Source organism: Plasmodium gonderi (genome assembly GCF_002157705.1).
Source record: "Plasmodium gonderi DNA, contig: Chr14, whole genome shotgun sequence".
Taxonomy (NCBI): domain Eukaryota; phylum Apicomplexa; class Aconoidasida; order Haemosporida; family Plasmodiidae; genus Plasmodium; species Plasmodium gonderi.
In genome coordinates this window covers 159,940-183,129 of record NW_021628939.1, presented here as the reverse complement: position 1 = coordinate 183,129, position 23,190 = coordinate 159,940, and the positions used below count along the sequence as shown (strand labels likewise).

At 25.7% G+C, this 23,190-nt stretch overlaps 4 protein-coding genes across 4 annotated transcripts; all 4 read left to right on the top strand.

Moving 5' to 3' along the window:
- Nucleotides 1-1,157: 1,157 nt before the first annotated feature.
- Nucleotides 1,158-9,796, top strand: PGO_140270 (hypothetical protein, conserved; the record flags this gene model as incomplete). Its single annotated transcript, XM_028690021.1, has 4 exons — nucleotides 1,158-2,987; nucleotides 3,154-5,263; nucleotides 5,564-6,143; nucleotides 6,412-9,796. The coding sequence occupies 4 exons, from the start codon at nucleotides 1,158-1,160 to the stop codon at nucleotides 9,794-9,796; spliced, it is 7,905 nt and encodes a 2,634-aa protein (XP_028545822.1).
- Nucleotides 9,797-11,377: 1,581 nt separating this feature from the next.
- Nucleotides 11,378-13,220, top strand: PGO_140260 (hypothetical protein, conserved; the record flags this gene model as incomplete). The annotated part of the gene is made up of 9 exons (XM_028690020.1): nucleotides 11,378-11,450; nucleotides 11,581-11,585; nucleotides 11,750-11,843; nucleotides 12,069-12,097; nucleotides 12,200-12,259; nucleotides 12,494-12,556; nucleotides 12,680-12,756; nucleotides 12,900-12,945; nucleotides 13,185-13,220. 9 exons carry the CDS (start codon nucleotides 11,378-11,380, stop codon nucleotides 13,218-13,220), a joined length of 483 nt encoding a protein of 160 aa, XP_028545821.1.
- Nucleotides 13,221-15,525: 2,305 nt separating this feature from the next.
- Nucleotides 15,526-16,207, top strand: PGO_140250 (hypothetical protein; the record flags this gene model as incomplete). The annotated part of the gene is made up of 2 exons (XM_028690019.1): nucleotides 15,526-15,637; nucleotides 15,912-16,207. The coding sequence occupies 2 exons, from the start codon at nucleotides 15,526-15,528 to the stop codon at nucleotides 16,205-16,207; spliced, it is 408 nt and encodes a 135-aa protein (XP_028545820.1).
- Nucleotides 16,208-19,638: 3,431 nt separating this feature from the next.
- PGO_140240 (early transcribed membrane protein) lies at nucleotides 19,639-20,277 on the top strand (the record flags this gene model as incomplete). The annotated part of the gene is made up of 1 exon (XM_028690018.1): nucleotides 19,639-20,277. One exon carries the CDS (start codon nucleotides 19,639-19,641, stop codon nucleotides 20,275-20,277), a length of 639 nt encoding a protein of 212 aa, XP_028545819.1.
- Nucleotides 20,278-23,190: the final 2,913 nt, after the last annotated feature.

Sequence of the window (23,190 nt, the reverse complement as noted above, 5' to 3'; positions counted from 1 at the left end):
ATGAAAAATATCTACATTTTGGGATAAAATCATCCATGAAATTTACTATTATATTTTCAAAACTTTTTTTTTTTTTTTTTTTTTTTTTTTTTTTTTTTTTTTTTTTTTTTTTTTTTTTTTTTTTTTTTTTTTTTTTTTTTTTTTTTTTTTTTTTTTTTTTGTAATAAATGAAAAGAAAAAATAATTGTTTCGTCATTTTAAAATTAGATGCAATTTTTAAGTTTTTAAAGGAGAGAAATAACAAAATACACTGCCATCCCCACAAAATACCAAATAAAAAAAATAAGAATACAGGATATATAAAAATTACGTTTGCATACATATTAAGCATAGTTTGAAAAAGAAATATATATTCTGCATATATTGATTACATTTCTTCCATGAGAAGAAAAATATAACGATCAGTATATTTTTACACACTTTACAAATTTGTTTCTGTGAATTCGTTTTTGTTTCACCTTCCATCTTCAGGAAGTTTGTTATACATTTTAGGCATATAAAATTTGTGCATTGCCAAAAGAGATACAAATGATGTGTATATTTATATATGCATATGAACGTTCAAGCATTTACATGAACGTACATTGATGCTTATGGAAATGCACATGTCATTTCGTTCATACATCTTCGTTTGTATAGTCATTCACAATAGATAACTTCTTAAGATCTTTAATTTTTTTTTTTTTTTTTTTTCCTTGAAAGAGGGACATAATTTATAAGGGTTGTTTTCCCTTACTGTGGGAAAACAAACCCTACTTATTTTTTTATTTTTTTGTAATTTTGTGTGTGAATGTGTGTGTATGTCTCAATGAGATAAATATATATGAATCAACAAGACAGAAGAAATAATGAATGAGACATTGTTCAATTGGAGGAATCAACCCCAATTAAGGTTTTTTTTATTCAATACGATAACATTTACATTATTACTTTTTTAAAACCTTGCTACAACCAGTGGATGTGATCCCATTTGCAAAATTTTTTTTAGACAATTTGTTTTCTCCTTTTTTTTGGAAAAAATTATAAATAAATATAACAAAAAGAGAGAAAGGGGGAAAAAGAAAAAAAAAAAATTCAGAACAAGAGAATTAACAACAGGGGACTAAACGAAAGGATACGGGAGGTAAATATATTAAACCATATCTTTATACATTTAGATGGAAAATCAATTAAATGCCAAAATAGAATATGTTACGGATTTTAACTTATTTGAAAAACTAAAAAAATCTATTATAAAAGACAATGTGAACGAATTGTACATATCCTCGTTAAGGTCCATTTTGGAAAAGCTAGAGGACCCTGTTGTCGACACCAACCACATTATTTGCAATCATCAGTACGCAGAAGCGGTATTATTTTTTTATGGAACTCTAATTATTGAAAAATATGAATTCGTTTCTGTCTTTTGTGAAGATATAATTTCAAAGAACAGGCTGGAAGGAGTAGTAGAAAGTTTAAAAAGAATTAAATTGAATCATGCAAACAATTTAAGTAAATTAAAAAAAGTAATTATTGAAAATATAGATAACTGTCAAAAATGTTTAATGATTTATTACCTTTTGCAAAAGGAATTTTTAGAAATGATATATTCATTTACAAAAAATGAGGAAAAATTAATAAATTTCGTAAAAAGAGAATTTTTTAAGTTTAATTTTAATCGACTATTTAATAAAATAATTTGTTCATTGGAACATGATAAGGTAGATTCTGCTGTGTTAGAGCTTATGCTAAATGGAGGGAAAATATTTCAAGTTAATAATGATTATCCGTTAGAGAAGAATGAAGTAAATCAGGTAAACCTGGAATTATTCATTGGAAAATTTTTAAGTTTAAAAGATGACAATATACATGATATTATAAAAAGATATGCGATTTACAAGTCGTTAATTTTTCTATGCAATATTGTACATATGGAATTTAAGAGATGTAAAAAATTGTTAACAAAAACTAATGAAAATGCAAATGGAGAACAAAGTTGTCTGAAGAGTAATTCAGAAAAATATGGCCTGAACGAATCTGAAGAAAACATGGATAATGTTAACAGTACAGAATTTTTACAATCATATGTGTATATACATATATTCCTCCTTTTGCAGAATAGGGAAGTGGAAAATAGCATAATTAAAGTTTTGAAGGATAAAATTATTCTTTACTCTTTAATGTTGAACGCACTGAGATATGCAGATAACTTTATCCAGTTGATAATATTTAAGATTATAAATTTGACGTTTATAAATGACGATAATTTTTTAAATGATTCAAATAAAAAATTAATAACATCTATATTGTTTTACTGGGTTAAATTAGCAGATGCTTGTGTTATTAAGATGATTAACACGAGTTCGCCTGAAGGAAGCATTGGTTCTAATACACTGAAAACAGATAATTTCTTTTTAAAAAAGAATTTTTCTGATTATGACATTTTGAAATATATACAATGTTTAATCAGTGCAATATACCTACTATCTCTTATTAAAAAGAAGAAGAAGGAAGAGGAGGAATCAACTAATTTGTCAGTGGAACAATCAACATTACAAAAGTGCGAACACAGTGTGGTCTTTTATGTGAATAAATACAATCTAGAGAGATTATCATTAAAGACTTATTTTACAGATAGTGAAAACTATGATTATTTTTTGGGTGTTTTATTTTCAGAAAATAAAGATATACTTAATAAATTATTTAATTTAACATTCAAACTCCTATACTTTGTGAAAAATTCTAAAATATATATTATGAAAAATACAAATATGAAGAACAAATATTTTGAGCAGGCAACCACGTATTCGTGCATAAATATTGTTTATAACATACTAGATGTAACAAAAAGGTTGTTTTTAAATTATTTTGAAGTTGACGAATATACAAAAAATCTGTACAAAACTTCTGTAAAAGAAAATAAAAATTCCTTTGAATGTATTGTTCTGCATTCCTTTGTTCAATTCATTGGACACAGAGATTACTACATCCGTTTATACACAATAAAGGTAATTTGCTACTGTGTATATTTGTCTGATGTATGTGAAAGGCACACATGCATATATGTGTACATGAACTTTTAGAGATACATAGAACATGCATACAATTTTTGAAAAAATATACATTATATGCATTTTTTTTTTTTTTCTTTTTTGTGTACGTACATGTATGCAGGTTTTGACAATTATTTTGTCCGATTCAGCCGTTCGTGATTCAGTGGAGAAAAACATGATTTTTGAAATGTTTGATTCTCTTATGAGCATAGAATTCCCTAGTGACAAATTGAAGAAGAGTGAAGAAATAAAGAACGTAAATAATTTGTTATTACTTCTATTGAAGACAAATATAAAGGATAATAAATACTCAAATAAAATAAGCAGTATAATATTTAGTGATAAACAGAAAGATGTTAAAAAGTACATTGCATCTATTTGTGATGATGGTTTTAACGTAATACATTTGAAATCAATATTCGAATATTTTTTTATTTTATTTGTTAAATTAATTAATGTTATTATAAAAAAGGTTATGTCCCTTTTACCAATGGAAAAGTACAAAGTATTATTTATGAACGTTTATGAAATTTTAGAAATTTTTATAAAAGAATTAAAAGAAGAAAAGAATAAAAGATATAGATCCCTTTTTTTTTCTGTAGCCATGTATTTCTCACATTTGATTTCAAATAGCATATATAAATCGAAAGTGCATTCGTCGATTCCGTTTCTAAATAAGGTTTTTAGTTTAATTAAAAATATTGAAAATTACGTAGAATTGATGTATGATGATTTAATTAATTTTAAGGACACGCGTGAGGACGAGCTCTCTGAGGATGAATTCTATGAGGAAGGAAAGACTGAGAAGTTGATATTTGAGGAAGGGACATCAGATGAAGAAGTGTATTATTCTAGTGATTCTAATTCAGAGAGTGTGAAAGATATGCATATGTTGTATTTTTACAAGAATACGTATTATGATGACGAAATGGAGGTAAGGGAAAAGGAATCACATAGTGCTACCGCGGATATATCTAGTAGAATCAATTATAGCAGTAGCAGCATTGAGAATCTACATAAGAATAAAAAAGAGACTGACAGTTTTAACTCAAACGGATTAGGAAAATATAAACTTTTTATGAAAAGGTCAATAACGAATGGTAAAGTAAACGAAGAACGGATTTATAATTACCTGAATAGTTTTTTTTTTTTATGTGTAAGTAGTGCGAGCATGAGAACTAGAAGACATATTGTGAAATCGTATGATTTGATTGTGAAAAATATGATGAAAGATGAAAATAAACTAAATAGAGTTAAAAAGAGATGCGGCATTTTTTCCTTACCCATTGTAATTATAAAAGATGTAGAGAAGGAAGACAAAAGATATAATCTGATTATTGACAAATATGATTATATTTTAAAAAGTTACATTGTTGATTTTTTTAAATCTAAAAAATACGTGTACAATTTTTTATTATCAGTGTTTCAGTTTAGTAACATAATGATTTTATATTTAAAAAAAACTCATTTTATAAGTAACGAGTTTGATGAAAAATTTGATTTATTAGACTGTTTTTTGCTTATAAATTCCAAAACATGGTTTTATTTAAATGTTGTAATAGAAAATATAAGAAAATATCTAAAGAAAAGAAAAGCGAATCAATTTTTTTTAAGAATCCTTAATTTAATAATTGATAATATTTGGAAAATAATCATATTCATTTTTTTTAATACAAAAATAAAAGCCTTTTCTATAAAATCCAAAACACATTCCATACGTATTTTTGCAAGAGATTCGCTTTTGTTATTTTTGAATTTTTTTTCAACATGGATTTTATTTACGAAAAATTCTTCATCAAATGTGAATTTTTTTACTCCTAATATTATTTTACCTGAATTATTTTTCAGGAAATTTAGCCATATATCTATGCAAATATTAACCGTCTTTAATTTTGTTGAGTCAAATTTACAATCTCTTAGTCACCATGAAACTAATATATCATTGTTAATAAGACAGAAAGAAATTATGAGTAACATTTTAGATGCATTGATAAGTATAGTGAAAGATAAAAATTCCCATGTTTATGAAAACGATTTAAATAGTCTTATAAACTTTAAACTAAAACTGAAGAACTTGACGATTCCTAAAAATGTAGAAAATCTTTTTAAAACATGTGACTATGAAGTACTATTTAATAAGGCTAAGCAAATGATGATGTGTAAGGAAAAAGTAAATGACACATTAACAACAGAATTTAAATCTGGAGAAGGAACTGCTAAATCAAATCGAAGTAAGTTTAGCATACTAAGGGAATGTAACATTTTTTAGTCTCGAACGCTGTATATATATATATATATATATATATATATATATCTCATTTTTACATGTGCATATGTGCATATATGTGTGTGAATATTTATACAAGCAAAAACGCATAATACTCAATGAACATTACCAATGCACAGTGTCTAATTTTAAAACTCTACGTTCTAGCGTCAAGGCACGCTTGTGTATTTTTGTTTATGTAAGTTTACACTTGCACGTGAACATGCATATATATATATAAATGTATATGTTTTGCCCGAAACAGACATGCCCTGTGGAAACCAAGGTCCAGAGAACGTAGTAAAGAAAAATGATCCCAGCTTTAAAGTATTAACATCAAACTGGCAGGAATGTGAACAGGATGCAATTATACGTGATAATATGAAAGTATATGAAGGAGAAAGATTAAGATCAGAATCTGGATCGGCCTCGAGATCAGTATCCAGATCACAGTCCCCTTCTAATAGCTTAAGTTCAAAGGATGGAAAAAAAAAGGAAATTGAAGAAAAAGAAATTAAACCCCAATTTGATAATTTGTCAGATGAAATGAAAAAAGAAGCAGCATTAGAGAAGGCAAAAGAAATTTTAGAAAAAAGGGCTGCTTTAAAAACTCAGAAAAGAGCCATCATACTGAATGAAACAAATTCCAAAAAAAACAAACATCAATACTTCAAAGAAATGAAAGAAAAAAGAATGGAAACAGAGAATAACATTAATAAGTACTTTGTTATGTTACATGAGTTCCTAAATTGGGATTTCAGCAATTTGGATAGCATAGAAAAGTACAAAAAGTGCATTAATGAAGAAATTCCATTGCGTTTTAAGAGCGAAGAAGATTATCACAAGTAAGGAAAGGAGAGGAAAAGAGAAAATGTAGTTGAATGTAATGGGGTAGTGATGATATTGATTTATATACTGAATATATTTTTGATATAATGTGTATGTAAACTTGTTAAGATGTACAAAACTATTCCAGCAGAATATACTCCTTCTTTACTACCTCTCAGCAATTAATGTTGCATCTATTTTACCATTTCATCTGCTTCTACATATTAACAATTGAAATATGTTCTCATTTTTTTTTATATTTTACTTTTTTCCCTTTTTTATTAGATTTTTTAGGCCAATGGTACTGGAAGAATGTAGATGTTGCATTGTGAATAAAATGTTCGGAAATACGAATAAGTACGTGTTAAACTTGGTGGGGAAAAAGAAAACATCATATTGGATAATATGGAATATGACGTTATCAAATGAAAATCAGGTCGTGTTTGATAATTTAAAACCAATGGATTTGCTGGTATTAATTCCTTTTAAAACTGAAAAAAATGGTTTAATAAATAGTGACAAAGGAACTGTTAAATATGAGAAATTGAAAAACATTTTGAAATCAAACAAGCATTTAATTGGGTTAGTTGATTTTTCGATAAATAAATCAGAAAATATGTATGATATTAAACTAATTAATGAAGATACTTTTCCCTCCAAATCAGAGAATGAAAACAATAGGTTAAAATTAAATTGTCTTTCGTGTAACAAATTTCATGCCTACTTTTTGTGTAATCTGATGACAAATATAAGAGAATTTCAAAGTGTCTACTTGAGCAAAAGTTCTTCCTTATTTAATATTGTTCTGAACCCGTTAGCATCTAATAATAATAATAATAATTTAATGGAATCAAAAAAGAGCTCCTTTAGTAATGGACGGGTAAATGAAGAAAATAGGAAAATTGGTGATAAGAGGAGAAACACTTTAACTAATATGGAAAAGTATATATTGAATATTATGAAGGATTATAATTTGTTAAACGAATCTCAAATAGATGCTGTTAAATTGGTTTTTTTAAATAAAAATAATATATCGCTAATTCAAGGCCCTCCAGGCACAGGTAAAACAAAAACGGTTATCGGGATAATATCTGCTTTATACGCAATCATTAATCATAATAATAAAGATAACAAAAATGAGAAATCAAAAAAAATGAAAGACTGTTTATACAATGAACAAAATGAAAATTGTAATAAAAAGATTTTGGTTTGCTCTCCATCAAATTCTGCAATAGATGAAATTGCCAAAAGGATTTTGAATGATGGATTAATAAATTTTATGAATGTAAATGGATTTAAAAATAATAGCAAAAAAAGTAGCGGTAGTAGTAGTGCTAGTAGTAACAACAGTAGCGTCTTGAGTGAATTACTAGGCAATTCACAGGATAACTGTGGAAATAACAAAAAATCAGAAAATGTGCAAAAATTTAAAAAAATAAATATAGAAAAAGAATCAAAAAAAAAAATAGGAAATATCAATGTGGAAGAAAACGAAACTATGAATTTCCCAAAACAAACCATTACACCAAAATGCATTAGGATAGGTATATCAAAAAGGACACATGAAGAAATACAACCCATTTCGTTAGATTACATATTTAATAAAAGAAAAAACATGGAACAAAATGTTTATGAAGCTCATTTTAATGATAAGAAAAATAAGTTATCATTTTCTGTTAAGGCAATAGATCACACATGTGATAAAATGAAAGAAATGAGAGACAAATTAAATTGTAATAATTCTAAAATGTATTGTTACGATTTTAACGAAACAAAATCAAAATCATCATCGCATAAAAAAATTGAAAATGTAAGTGATTTTTTTTCAGGAGAAATTATAAATAATGTAGATACAAAATATTTAGAAAAACTGTTATACTTATTTAATGAATCGTATTCGCATTATGAATGGAGTTTGGAAAAATTGAATTCAGAAAAAAAATGTTTTGAAGAGAAAAAAACAAAATTAATAGAAACAGATAAGGAGATAGGTTCTTTTTATTCAAATACTAATAAAGACAATATGATTTTCGAAAGTGAAGTAATATTTAGTACATTATCTGGAAGTGCATCCCCCGTAATTGAAAATTTAGAATTTGAATATTTAATTATAGATGAAGCTTGCCAATGTGTGGAATTAAGTTGTTTAATACCATTCAGATTAAAAATTAAAAATATAATCATGTTAGGTGATCCAAAACAATTACCTGCCACTACATTTTCTTCAGAATGTATAAAATATGGTTACAGTAGGTCACTATTTGAAAGATTATTATTGTGTAATGTACCGAACGTTTTACTGAATGTGCAGTATCGTATGAGACAAGAAATATGTTACTTTCCAAACAAGTATTTTTACAAAGGATTAATAAAAAATGATGAAAATGTAATGAGTAAAGAATCATTTTATATTCATTATTTAAACTTATATGGGCCTTATAAATTTATTAATATTGATGGAATAGAATCTACTACACATAATAAATCCTACATTAATTACGTGGAGGCCTATTTTATATTCAAATTAGTGATATATATTCATCATTTTTTTAGTAATAAAAATAATGAAAATCCAATACCAAGTTTTTACAAATTGTCTGTTAATTTTAGTTTAAATGATATAGGCATTATTTGTCCATATCAATCACAAGTACATTTAATAAAAAATATGTTTGAAAGTTATTTTCTTAATAACACTTCACCAGAAGTATCAACGGTTGACGCATTTCAAGGGAGGGAAAAAAATATCATCATTTTTTCATGTGTCCGATCGAATCGACAAGCGGTGGAAGTTTTCAAAAGCAGGGATGAATTAGAAATTGAAAATGGGAAAACTAATTCGAGTGAAAAAAGTAGAAGCAGTCGAAGTTGTAGTGGTCCTAGTTCTAGTGATCGCAGTTTGGATAATCACTCCTTTGAGGAAATAAGAGAAGATAATTTATATATTGATGATCTACATAAGAAAAAGTGGCTAAATGTAGGTAAGAACAAGAGTGCAGCAACAACGAACGATTTTAAATCTGTACACAAATATGGGAATAATATCGGATTTTTAAAAGATGAAAGGAGATTAAATGTAGCTCTTACCAGAGCAAAGGATTGTTTATGGATAATAGGAAATAAAAAGAATTTAGAAAAGAATTCTATGTGGGATTCATTAATAAAAAATGCAATTGCACGGAATTTCTATTCTGATTTAAACCTAAATTTCGGTAGAAGTACTACGGAAGAAAATATAAAAAATATAATTGATAAATATTTTTTGCAAATTCGTAACAATATACCGGAAGAAGTAAATTACAAAAATAATGAAAATGACATGAATCTCGAGATATTTAATTCCTCCAGTTCAGAATGTACCACAAAAGAGTCTAGAATAAAAGGAGAAAATTTATTTAAAGAAAGAAAAAAAATTACTCGAATAAATTATATGAATAAAAATGAAAAAAAAATGAAAATAAAGATGAACTGGAATATCCTACCCGAAGATGAACTAATGTGCAGCAGGGCTTATAACGGAAATAAATATTGGAAAAATAGTGAGTACCAACAGAATGGAACTATAAAAGGTAATCATTTGGGGAGAAACATAAAAAAGAGAGAAAACGAAGAAATTATAGTAGTAGAAGAAGAGGAAATGTTTTTCAAAAAAAGAAAACTTCACTACTAAGAAAAGTAGTACTGCTAATTTATAATAACATTATTGTAACATAAACATTGCCTATAGTTCATTTTAACTAAAAATGATTGCACAGAAAGAAGGAAAAGTCCATTCCAGTTACGCAACTAACAAACATTGTTAAAAATTTGTTTCAAAAAGTAGAAAAAGGAAATTGGGAAATGTAAATGATTGCAAAGATAGTGTGAAAATATGTTCATAATGAAACATTTGGAATATTACTACTTGTCTATTTTGTTTTTCTCATTTTTAAGAACCCTTTTATGTTAAATAAAAAAACAGGAATATGTAAACATGAAAAAGATATTAGTTAAAAACGTTGTTTTTTTTACAATTATTTTCAAGGGTGTTGTATACAAGTAGGGCGCCCATTATTTGAATATATATATATATATATATATATATATATATACATTTTTTTTTTTTTTCTTTATTTGTAATTCGTTTAGAATTCCGTTTTTAAGGAGGAAAAAAACTAAAAATTTGCAAACTCATTTTCTTTGTTCATTTTATTAGTGCCTTTGACCTAATTTTGCTTTTTTTTTTTTATTACACACTTGTGTATCCTGTTGTTTATACCTTCTCATTTAGTGAAAAATTAAGTGCATCTGCTAGAATTATAATATATATCCTTTTATCCCTATGAGAAGCATCCACATTACTAATTATATTCACAAAGTGAATACAGTGTTCTTGTAGTCACTATTATGAGTGAGGAGTAAATAAATGGATATTTATTAATTCAAAAAAAAAAAAAAAAAAAAAAAAAAAATATTAAATATCAAACTGCAAAGTATGACAAATGAATAGGCATAATAATTTCGACATTTTTTAAGACGTATGTAAACATCTACCACATATATGTATATATATGTATATATATATATGCTTGTTAGAACATGTTTTAAAGGAAAATAACAATTTGTTTTCACCGCTTTTATCAAGTAGTTTTTAAGAACTCGAGGCATTTATGTAAAATGATGTTTCTTCCATTTCAGTTTTACTTTGTTTTTCTTTTCCCGTATAAATGATCTAGCATTTCATATATACTGCTTAAAGATATATTATATCCCTTGTATGCGCAAAAGGAAAGGAAAGACGAGTTAATTATTTTGTCCAATTAAAAGTCGAAAAATGGAATACTCTCATAATTTTTCAAAAACTGAAGAACGGTACAGAAATTCTATAAACTAACAATTTCTGAAGTTCTGTATATACAGAACTTCATAATTCATTTATGTAAAGAAAATATTTCCAAAATGAAAGGGAAATAAAAGATCATAAAAGACAAAAAAAAAAAAAAAAAAAAAAAAAAAATTAAATCCACATTTTTTTTTAAAAATGATAATTATATTAAACAATAATAACTTGTGTGTTTAAATATGGGCCCCTGAATGATAGGTTTATTATTGTTTTTTTTTTTTTTTTTCATGCGTAAAAATTTTACACATATACTTTACATTTTCTCTCATAAGTAATTTTTCGCAAAATTCTTTACAACATTTATGCTACACTTGTATGTTTCTTCCACACGTTTCACAATCAATTTCTTGTTTCGGTTTTTGGTTAAAAATGGAACCCCAAGGAGTTTCCATCGCTGATACCCCAGACGATGTAAGGAGTGAAAATCAAAAATTTTTTGGAGGTATGTAAAAATGTGAAAAATATTAATAATTAAGTGAAAGGAACAAAAAAAAAAAAAAAAAAAAAAAAAAACACTAATTTATCACCACATTAATCTTATTTTATTCTATTTTGTCTATTTGTTTTTATAGAAGCGGTAATTTACAATTTTTAACTAAAATTATACAGATGTCATCTTTTTAAATAAACGCGAGACATTTATAATATTTTATTAACTCATCCCGCATCACGTTATGAGTTAATAGTAAAAATAATAAGTTATGTAGAAAAGTTTAAAAGAGCTTGCAAATAATTTAATAGGGTACCGTGATGCGCCTGGTAATTGTGTTTGTGGACATTCTACTATTAGCAAGTTTGTTACTTAATTTTAACATTAGTTGCGATGGATATTTAAGTAAGTTCTATTTGTGTACATTACATAGTCAATAGTATATGACATTTATTAGAAATAGATGGGAATAGATGTGGAAGGGGGGAAGAAAGACACTGAGTGCAGAAGAGATAAAAAAAAAAAAAAAAAACTATAGCAAAAATAATGTAGTTATGATACATATTTAAATATTCACTGGACAAGCGAATCGACAAAGGCACATTTTTTTTTTTTTTGCTTATTTAACAGGAACGTGGATCATAGGAGCAATATTATTAGTAAAGTTTTAAATTAATACTTAAAAAATTTCATTTATAATATGTTTAAACATTTATATATTTTTTTTTATTATTTCCGAAACCCTATACTCCTTTTTGAAGAGTTTTTTCCTATTTTCTTTTGTAAAGAGAGTTCAAGTTTTGCTAAAGGAAGACAAAGGGGTATGAATTACAAGTTATGTGTTGCTTGACATTATGTAAGAAAATTGATAAACCTGTTAGATAGCCTTCCACATGAATATGTGTGCTTAAATTTAGTTACTTTAAGGAATAAATAAACATGGATTCTAAAAAATTGTCTCAGATGGAGATTATATAATATATATTAATTCTGTTCCTAATCATATTGAGACAATTTTTTAGTTCTTTTTCAATATATTCCGACCCATTCTTTAGCTACTTCCTGAGATTCTTTTGATGTTAGTGTGCTTTTTATGGACATACTTTGGGACAATTCAGGTACAAACAATAAGTACATATTCTCCCTGTCGCATTTGAGAATATATTAATAAGTATTTATGTTGGTGTATAATAAAAATGAATTTTTTTTTTTTTTTTTTTTTTTTTTCACACCTATTGAAGATTAACAAATCCAGTGCTTGTCAAAAAATTGCACCTTACTTATTCTGGACAGTGTTTACTTTAGTTACCACAATTTGGTATAGAAAAGGAAAAGCTATTGCATATATACACATATAATGTGTTACATACATGCTGAGATAGGTATATAAGAAATTCAGTTTATCACTTTTTTCTTTCTCTTTTTTTTTGTTTTTCTTTATCTTTTGCCTATTATTTGTAGGTGTTCCATAATAGGACTAATTTTAAGTCTGATGATTATAACAATAGTAGGAGATGGAAAAAACAAAAAAACAAAAAAACATACGGATAAAGAAGGAAAATATAGAACAAGGACTTTTGCATTTTTCAAAGAATATTTTAACGACAAATCAAAGATCATACGTGAAAAAAATATATTAGAAATGTTATATGTCTCGTTATATTTTAAGCAACAAAAAAAGTTAAGTTTTCTTTTGTTCGAATTCATATGATATGAATTAAAATAATAATTTAAAACTTTTTTTAGGGTTCATTCTTCGTTGTTCGATCTAAAATGGGATAAAAAAGATAACTTTTTTTCTTCTTTCTTTTTCTTTCTTTTTCTTTCTTGTTTTGTAATTGTACACACTTACATGGAGCAGAATGTGCAGAAATGTAAAGGCACATATAGAATATTTTTAAAGATACATTTTTTTACTTTTTTTTTTCTTGTTTTTGTTTCATGGCTTATTACTGATTAAACTTTATTGGATTAAAACTTAGACCGCGTTACACAGTTGTATTTTATCAAGTATACATATGTATGCATGCAGCTACATGAATATATAAATTCTGCATCAGTTGAAATATCGTTCAAAAGTAGTATGAGTTTATATAAGCATAGTTTATTCTACACATGGTGTAGATGAGTTAAATCAGGAACTAAATATATCGTAAATTTAATATTTTTTCCGAAATTTTTCATGGGACAAAAGAAAGGATTTACAATCTTATTGTTAAAGGATGGCTTTGATTTACTTTAAATAGTTTTTACAACGTTAAGCAATATATTATAACTACATTAACTGCGAAAAAAACAAACAAACAAACAAAAAGGAAAGACTGTATGTTGTTAACGTTTATACTCATAAAATTTTAGTTTTATTATATTTAGGACAACCAGGTGTTTATTAAAAAAAAAAGATGTGAGATAAAATAAAATTGGAATTTTCTAATACGTAAAAAAACTTATTCAGAACAATGCCTTTTCATTTTGAGCTATACCTTGTATTAGAATAAAGGGGGTCTGGTATTTTATTCACACAGAATTGTATAAAATGCACATACATATATGCATGTAGAATTGTGTTCATTTATAATATATTAACATGTATGTACATATAGTATGACGTGTAAACAACATAAGGTAAAAATAATTCTTGGAGGATTTATTTTATCACTGTTTCGTTGGTTAAATTATATAAACGACGTATGATGATTACATTTTGAAAAAAATAATAGAAAAAAAAAAAAAAAAAAAAAAAAAAACATCCTTCTACATAGATCACATGTTTTTTTTTCAAGGGCATAAAGCAAAAACAAGGATTTATTCAACAATTTTTTTAAACTTGTAAGATTGTATTCATGTTTATAAGAAACATGTAATGTATGAAAAAAAGAAAGAAGAGAGAACGAAAAAATGTGGCATAAAAAAATTAAAATCAACAATTTTGTTATAAAGGTTTATATTTATTCAATAAAATAGATTCTGTGCTTTGTGCGATTTTAGAAGCAAATACTTTGTGTCACATGTGAAAAAACAAAAGAATGACGACACCCGATGTTTAGGAATTAACATATAAATTTTACGTTTAAATAATATCTCAAAATTTTCAATATATTGTAATCTTTCAAATTAGATAAAAAAATAAGCATTTTATTTTTCTTCCTTAAAGGTATAAATTTTTATTATATACTATACTATTACAATGCTTGCTTTGTACAATTTTAGCTTAAGAAATGAACATGATAATTGTTGGCTCTTCTTTTTTATTATTACATCATTTAACTTTTTTCTATTTTTTTTTTTTTTTTTTACTTAAAAAGGTAAAAAAATTATGTATATAATATATGTATATAATTTAAAAAGTAACAGGTGCTTAATTTATAATAGTATATAAAATATATGCACATATGTACATAATTTATTTAGATGTACTAGTTTGATAAAAGAGTTGAACGTTTAAAAGCCGAAAAAAGTCAAAAATGATTATATTTGCATGTATATGACACGCATAAACAGATATATTTTTATGTTTAAAAAAATATAATTTTCTATTTTTTTTAAAGCGAAGTGTTGCTTTAGAAAAAAACGAATAAACATAAAAAAGAAAAAAAAAAAAAAGTGTATTGTACTTGTGTCTTTCTTATGTGTGACACATCAAATCTTGAGGTAAAATTGCATAAGAAAATTAAAGAAAATGTTACGAATATATAAGTACCATAATATATATATGTAATTTTGTTAATATATTTTACTATTGCATGTCTGCTCCTTACACATAGAACTAGGTGAAATGATAGATTTTACCAATTTTGTAGCTTTTATAGTGATGGATTTAGTAGTTTTTTGAAATTATTCCTTTGAGTTGTAATTTATTACATTTTTCTTTTTCTTTTTTTTTTTTTTCCGTCCCTATATTATTATTAATTGTATATACTTTTTTAATACAAACAAATGGCAGTAATCATCTCGAAAAGTTAATACTTACCACGATATATATTTTTATGTGTGTATATATCAATATATATTTTTTGTAAAAATTTGAGCATTATGAAGCTTCTTGGAATGGTGCTTTAGGTATTTGTAGACACATATTTTCAATACCATGAGTCGCTTGAATGCGTTAATATGTGTAATGTTTATATTCCTTCTTTATGTCCAAGAGTTAAATGCCTTAAGGGGAAAGAAAGAGAAGAGCATTGCACTTCCAGTTTATGGTAATTAGTTGTAATTTAAAAATATATAAAATGAACATTTCTTGTTAAAAAAAAAAAAGAAAAAGAAAAAGTGTTGGTTTAGTCTACTGTATTTACTTTGACGATAACCGCTTATCTTTTGTTTGGCAAACATAGGCGATTAACCTTTTCTTCAAGTTTTTTGTTAAAATTGTGTTTTGTGTTACAAAAGTAGACGAAGGAGAAAAGATAGCTTTATTCATCGACATTTTTGTTTTTTTTTGTTTTAATTTTTTTTTTTTTTTTCCTTTTTCAGATGACTTATTTTTAAATAATGGAGGCTTTAAGATAATTCTTCCACAAGAATATGTTGACAACAACAATTTGAATGAATCGCTCTTGCGTATGATTAAAATTACGAAGAATAAATTTAAAAAAATAAAAAAATCCAAAACAAGACTTCGAGATAATTGTTATCATTTAGGAGTTAATCTTGGTCTGCGTATTTTACATCAGCTTAGCCTTTTAAGTTTTCGAATGATGAATAAGGTTATAAAAGAACAAAGTAGACGTGCACATAAAGCCAAAAGTAAAAAATTACCTCCCATTTAAATATTATTATATCGGCTGATATGATAGATTAGATATATTTAATTAACTAATTAAGTGATTTAATTTTTTCATCATTTCTCATACTTGGTCTCCCTTTTTTTTTTTTTTTTTTGGTACGTTTTTAACTGTTAATTGATACATTTATTACTTTACATGTTGTTAATCCTATATTTGTATTCAGAATTTCACATATTTTTTTGTGTGCAGTATGTAGGAAGGTTATGAAATTATATTTGTGTGGCCTGCCAAAATGATTTTAACTTAGATTATTTTGACACATTTTTTTAAATATATTTACATTTGACCTCTTTTTATGTATATTTAATACTAAAGTTTTTTAAAAGATGCGTAATTTTTATTAACATCAACTAAAATAATTTTTATGGTAAAAATTTACATGTTTTATTAAGTTATAAACATAATGGTATTAATATTTTTTTATAAATGTTCATATTTATGAATATAACGTATGTAACTGTGAATTAAACTATTTGTGATGAAATAAGACCTTGCAAATTTTTCTAACAAAGTATTTAAAATGATGCGCAGGCGGAAGTTTTTTTATTTTTCTTTCAGCAGTATGAAAATAAAAATAAATATATAAAAATGTATATTAAGAAGGAAAATATAGGAAAATTTTGTAAAAATTAAATGTAGATATAAGTCCTTTTTTGTAGGTTTTATTACATATATAACTTATATGTTACAATTTAAACGTTTGAAAGGATCTCCAAATTGCAATGTAAGCAAAACTGTTTTTGCTTCACGAAATAGGTAGGGGGTGCACTCGGGAAAACATGGGAGGTTAAAAATTTAGACACACATTGTATATATATATAACCTGTAAGAGAACACTAAGCATAACACTGTGAACGGAAGATGTGTATACACTTTTGGGTCTTCTCTTTTAATGACTTAAAAAAAAATAAAATAATAAAACTGTTTTAAAATTGAGTTCCTTAAAACAAATACGTTGTAACCTCGTAATTTAATGAACTTTTGTTCTTTCTTTATCATTTATATAGCATTTCATTTAGTGAAATATTGTCGTATATATATTTGGAATATATTGCAAAGGTTAATTTCAATCAGAAGGGTTGAACAAATTTATTCCCTTTTCTGTGCTATATATTACTTGTTTTACGAAGGGTGCCACAAAGACCAATTCAAAAAAAAGCATAATGTAGGAGAAAAAACTTGCAATTAAAAAATGATCCTTCCAGAAAAAAATAAATTATCATGTATGAAAAGTTGTAACGCAAAGAAAGCGCAAAAAAAGGAGATGATAAATTGCAAAAAATACCAATAATATGCTTAAAATTGAAAGAGCATTTAGCAATATGAACACTTCAATATAATATATGCACAAATATTGGGAGGGGCCCCAAAGCGTGCTTGATATTCGTATAATATGCAAATATGTGAATAAATTTATAAAAATAAAATTTGATTAATTCTGAATTCTGTCCTATCATTGCGCATTTAAGTGTAAGAATATGAAATTTCCAAAACTATAGTGTTAAGGCGAATGTGCGTAACTATTTATAAACTTTACATTGTGCCTTATTTAACATCTACTTTAAAATTTGCAAAGCTTGGGATCAATAATCAACCCATGGCCATGTAACATCCATGAATTAAGCAAATTTTTTTTTTTTTTTTTGTTTCATTATGCTTATGTATATATATATTTACACATGTATTAGATAAGAAAGTAGTATATGGGGTTCCTAATTAATTTGTTTCTTTATACAAGAATTGCCTTTTTGTAATTTGATGTGCGTTTATGTATTTACCTTTCTTTGGCATAATTGCACTATATACCATATTATAAGAATAAAAAAAAAAAAAAAAAAAAAAAAAAAAAAAAACTATCAGTAAAATTTACCTGTACAATTTTCAATGAAAGGTAAGCATGCTAGACAACCATAACCTCTTCAAATTATGAATAATTTCTTTTAATATAAAAATTAGTGCATGATTAAAATACAGGGTGTGTTAAACTGTGTTTATTAGTTCCTTTGTCTATCCTTTTTTAAGTACTTTGACACGTATAGTTTCTACTGGGGTAGTGGTGGTGCTAACATAGCCGCTTAAATAAACCCGATTAAATGAAAAGATACATTCTTTAAGAAAAACAGAATCATAAGAAAGAATGAACCAAATATAGTAATACATGTAGTGAAAGTTGAACAAATGAACAAAGAATTCAATTCCTGCAATAATAAGTCATATAATTTCCCCCTCCCTTTCAATAAATGCTTATGCACATTTTTTGATGGCTCAATTTTTTAAATTTAATATTTAAAAATTTTTTAAAATATAAAGTATATTTTAAAAAAATATATTTAACATACTGAAATTTGTTCTTTTGTAGAGCTTTTTTTTTTTTTTTTTTTTATTATATATATAAAGGGTATGTATGCATGTGTATATTTATTTGCATATATGCATGCATAACGTTTTTCCATCTCTTTGTAATAGCTTTAAGTGAAAATTTCGTTCGTTTTTTACATTATCGATTCATTTAAATGTTTGATGCAACAAGTATCAATGACACAAAAAAAATAAAAATATGATGTAGTTTTGCATTTTTGAAGATTAAAATTGCATATCAGTGCTTACACATGCTTATTCCTCCTCTTCCATTATTCGTAAACCACAAAATGAATGGAGAAAGTAATTTATTTTGAATATAAAATTGCTAGTTTAAAGAGTTTTATATGGTTTTACTTTTGTTTGCATGTATTACATGCGCTTTTTTACATTATTCTCCTTATGCATGTGCTGTGAATCGAAGGTGTTGTGAGATTGACAAATGCACAATATTGAATGCTATGATGTCGTTATGTGACTTTTCATTTTCTTAAAATGAGTGAGGATGTTATAAAATTGGTAAATATAATGTGTGTTGTTATAATGTCATTATGTGGCTTTTCTTATCCTCAAAATTAGTGGATGAACGTACAAATTATTGTAAGATTTAATAAAGCAAAAATTACGCTTTTAACAAGGGCAAAATTAATAAAATGATAGATTAATTCTCAAGCATCATATATAGAGCCATTACAAAGGATTCAGAAAGAACATGTTAACAGTTATGCGTAAGAATAAAATATTTACAAATTATTATTTATCATAAAAGAAATGTGAGAATAATTATCAGTGTTTTTTATTTTATTTTATTTTATTTTATTTTTTTTTTTTTGTTCCAATATATATATGTAAAATTTTTTGTCACTTAATTTTTTTTTTGTGTACATATATGTTGGGAAACATATTACTTTGCTACAACATTGTATAAATATATAGGAAGACGAACGCACATATGTACATAATATATGTGCTTTTATTAATTTATATCTGAATTTAATATTTTTTCCTTTTTTTTGGAACAAAAATAAAAAGTTCCATGTAAATTTACAATAAAAATGAAAATTTCAAAAATATTTCCCTTTTTTTTTTTGTTATACGTGATTGAAATATTATTAATTGTGTACGCTAGTGAGAACTTATATTCAATTGAAAATGATTTAGAACCACTAAAAAATATCGATGAGACTCTAGCAGAGAGAAAAAAAAAGAAAAAAATTTACTACTCCTTAATATCTTCAAGCATATTTGTCTTTGCTGCCGTTGCATTGGGTATTGGGTTTTACATAAATCAAAAAGAAGAAAATTCTTTTAAAAAATATACACAATTCAAGAACAGAAAATTCAATTTTGAAAATCCGAGAGATGGACAAGTACCAAGCACAAGCAGAGAATATGTGGAACCAAAAGGAATAAATAAAGTAGATATAAAAGGGCCATTAGTTGAAAACACAAATGAAAATGATGTCCCTTTAAAAAAATTTAATATTTTTTTGGATAACGCAAGAATAGCATTGAAATATCATTTTAATAATTTATCACTCACACAACAAGAGTATTACATGAACGACCCAGATTATATAAGAAAAGTTCTGCAGTCTTTGGGAGATAAAAGAAATGTCCATCTTTCAAGGAATCAAGAAGACATGGCAGTTTTAAATATGAGAGATTTTTTGAACAAACATCATAACGATTAATGGGACATTATATTTACAAATATACGCATATGTATTTATACATGTACATACACGATGGTTGTAATATCCCGTCTTTTCAACAACGCGAAAGCAAGAATATTTGATATATGTAGCCCGATGCAATATCTAGACCATTTTTTTCTTTTTTTTTTTGTGTATGGATTTAATATACCTACGTTTATGTTTAGCATGTATATGCTGCACAACACAAAGCACTGAAATTTTCGAATGAATAGACAATGAAAAATAAAGTAAAAATAAAAATAATGTATAAAAATAATAAATAAAAATGAGGAATAAAACCACTTATCATAGTATGAATCTTATTGCTCTCACAAGAGAGCATGTGTCATGTACACATTGAAGACAAGGTATATCTGCTAAGTTGGCATTTCTGAGTGAACAGGAGAATGAAGATGAGGAAGAACCTGGATGTATGAATAAAATTTATTCAGTTCCTTTGAACCTGTGATCTATATCTCCTTTATATATATGCATGTGTTTGCATATGCATAAAGATAGGGATTTTTGTCGTGTAAATTGGAGAGATACTCTTGCTATATATATTCCAAATTGGCATATTCCATTATAACACACTCTGGGCAAAAATTTTGTTATGCTTAAAGGTTCTGTTACAATGGAACTGAAGTATATATACAATACATAAGAAAAAATGTAAATGTCTTTTAAAATATAATTACTTAAGATATGTTTTACATTCTCCATCGCTGGGAATTACATTGTTGTTATATATAATTGCGTTCAATGACTTTTTTTTTTTTTTTTGTGTGTATGATTTTAAAAATTTAATTATTTATACAATAACCTAAATTTGTCCTTTATGTTAATTTGAGTTGTGTATGCAAATACATATCAATATATATGTTATAGTTCTGCTCAAATTAATTTTACCCCAATATATATATTAATATATAGGATGAAAATTTTTTTTTCTGTCAAATGAAAACATAATTTTTTTTTTCTTTTTTATACTTCAAAAACTGAGAAAAAAAAAAAAAATTCCGAAAAACAAGTTTTATTTAAATAAAAAAAAATTTTTTTTTATGCTTATATTATAGAGTAAAAAATAATGGAATTATTGGGTAAGTTTTGTAAAAAGATAAGTGAGTACTGTAACATGAAGTTCGAATAAGGTGAATCGGAATTGCGGTAGATATATTGCTATAAGTGTTTTTCAGAAGATATATTCTTACATATATGTTCACATATTAACGTTTATTTAAATAGGGGTATAATTGTGTATTGCATATTCGCTTATTACGATATTATATGTTTTCATTATACAGCTGCTATAAGATGCTTTGTTTTTAGGCGATTTAAAATGTTTTAACGCATAATTATCACATTTTTTTGTAACATAAAATGTAGTGTGTTTTTGTCTACCAAAATATGCATTAATCTTTGAAAAGTCATGTGTACGACAATTTTATATATTGTAATATTTTGAATTTCAATGGAATTAGACTCTATATTATCCATATTTACTTTTGGACCTATTTGAGGTTCCTAACAAATTAATATATAACATAAAATTTAATTCAGTGAAGATTTTTCCATATGTGTTCTGGAAAAAAAATGATAGTAAAATAGATACTGCAAAAAAGGTACTATTAAAATGTAGCTAATACTGCTATCGCTATTTTGCGCATAATTCTCTATTGCAAAGGACAAAACAATATGTTTTAAATTTTGTGAATAAACTATTTGTATTAACAAAATAGGCTATTTGTATTTTATATTCAACGCATATATAATGTATGTAACAATGTACATAAGTGATGAATGTAACATTCTGTACATATATATACATAGTACTTTCTAGCATTGTACGATTTTTTTAGATGCAACCAAAAATTTGTTCGATTAAATGGGACATGGTTTGACGGAGCTGCTCGATATGCATGTTTTTGAATAATTTACTGTTGTTGTAACACCCTTAAGATAAATCTAGCATTTATTTAACTTATATATATGTGTCATATGCTTGTTCATGATTATTCCACATATTCTGCAAGAATTGGGATTTAAAACTAGTTTAGAACAGTGCATTTGAAGGTACTAAAAATATTTTACAAGAATTGTACATATACATGTATATATATGAAATGGATAACTGTATATCTAAATAAAAATTTTTCTAATTGTAAAGTTTGGTGGCGCACCATAAAAAATGGAGAGGGGGGTGGGTGGGGGGGTCCATTATATATTTTGTATACAAACATATTTATATATATATTGATGTACAGATATAGATGCGTAGATATAGATAGGTTACTAATACGACATTGAGATGTTTTATAACAACATATTGTCATACATTTATATCCTTTTGCATATTTATTTATTTTAATAATAATAAAAAGAAAATATATAAGACTACCAAGGAATGTTGTTCTAAATGTTATTATTTAAATAAAGATTATAGCGCGCATTTCATATATACCATAATATATATACAAATATACATAAAATTTATGATTCATAATAATTTGCATGCCACTTGTGCACAATGCATACATATATAACTTATTGGTTGTTCAAAATTTTGTTATTTAAAAAAAAAAAAAAAAAAAAAAAAAAAAAAAAACATAGAAATTGAGTACTTTAAAAATAAATTGTTTTGGAAAGAAAAAATTATAAAACTACTATTTGCATATTATTCTTTCATTCAATTGTTATATTTCTTTTTAAATCAACATAATTTCTACAACATTTATATGTAAAAAAATTACAATTTTTTTCGTCGCTCCTTAGGAAAGCTGAATCTGTCAATTTATAAAGCTAAACATCAAGTCCATATTTTTGTACATGTATACATAAGTATATATTTGTTCATAGTTATAACTATTTTTATAAAAGTTTTTTTTCGCTAATTTTTATGGGTTATATTTA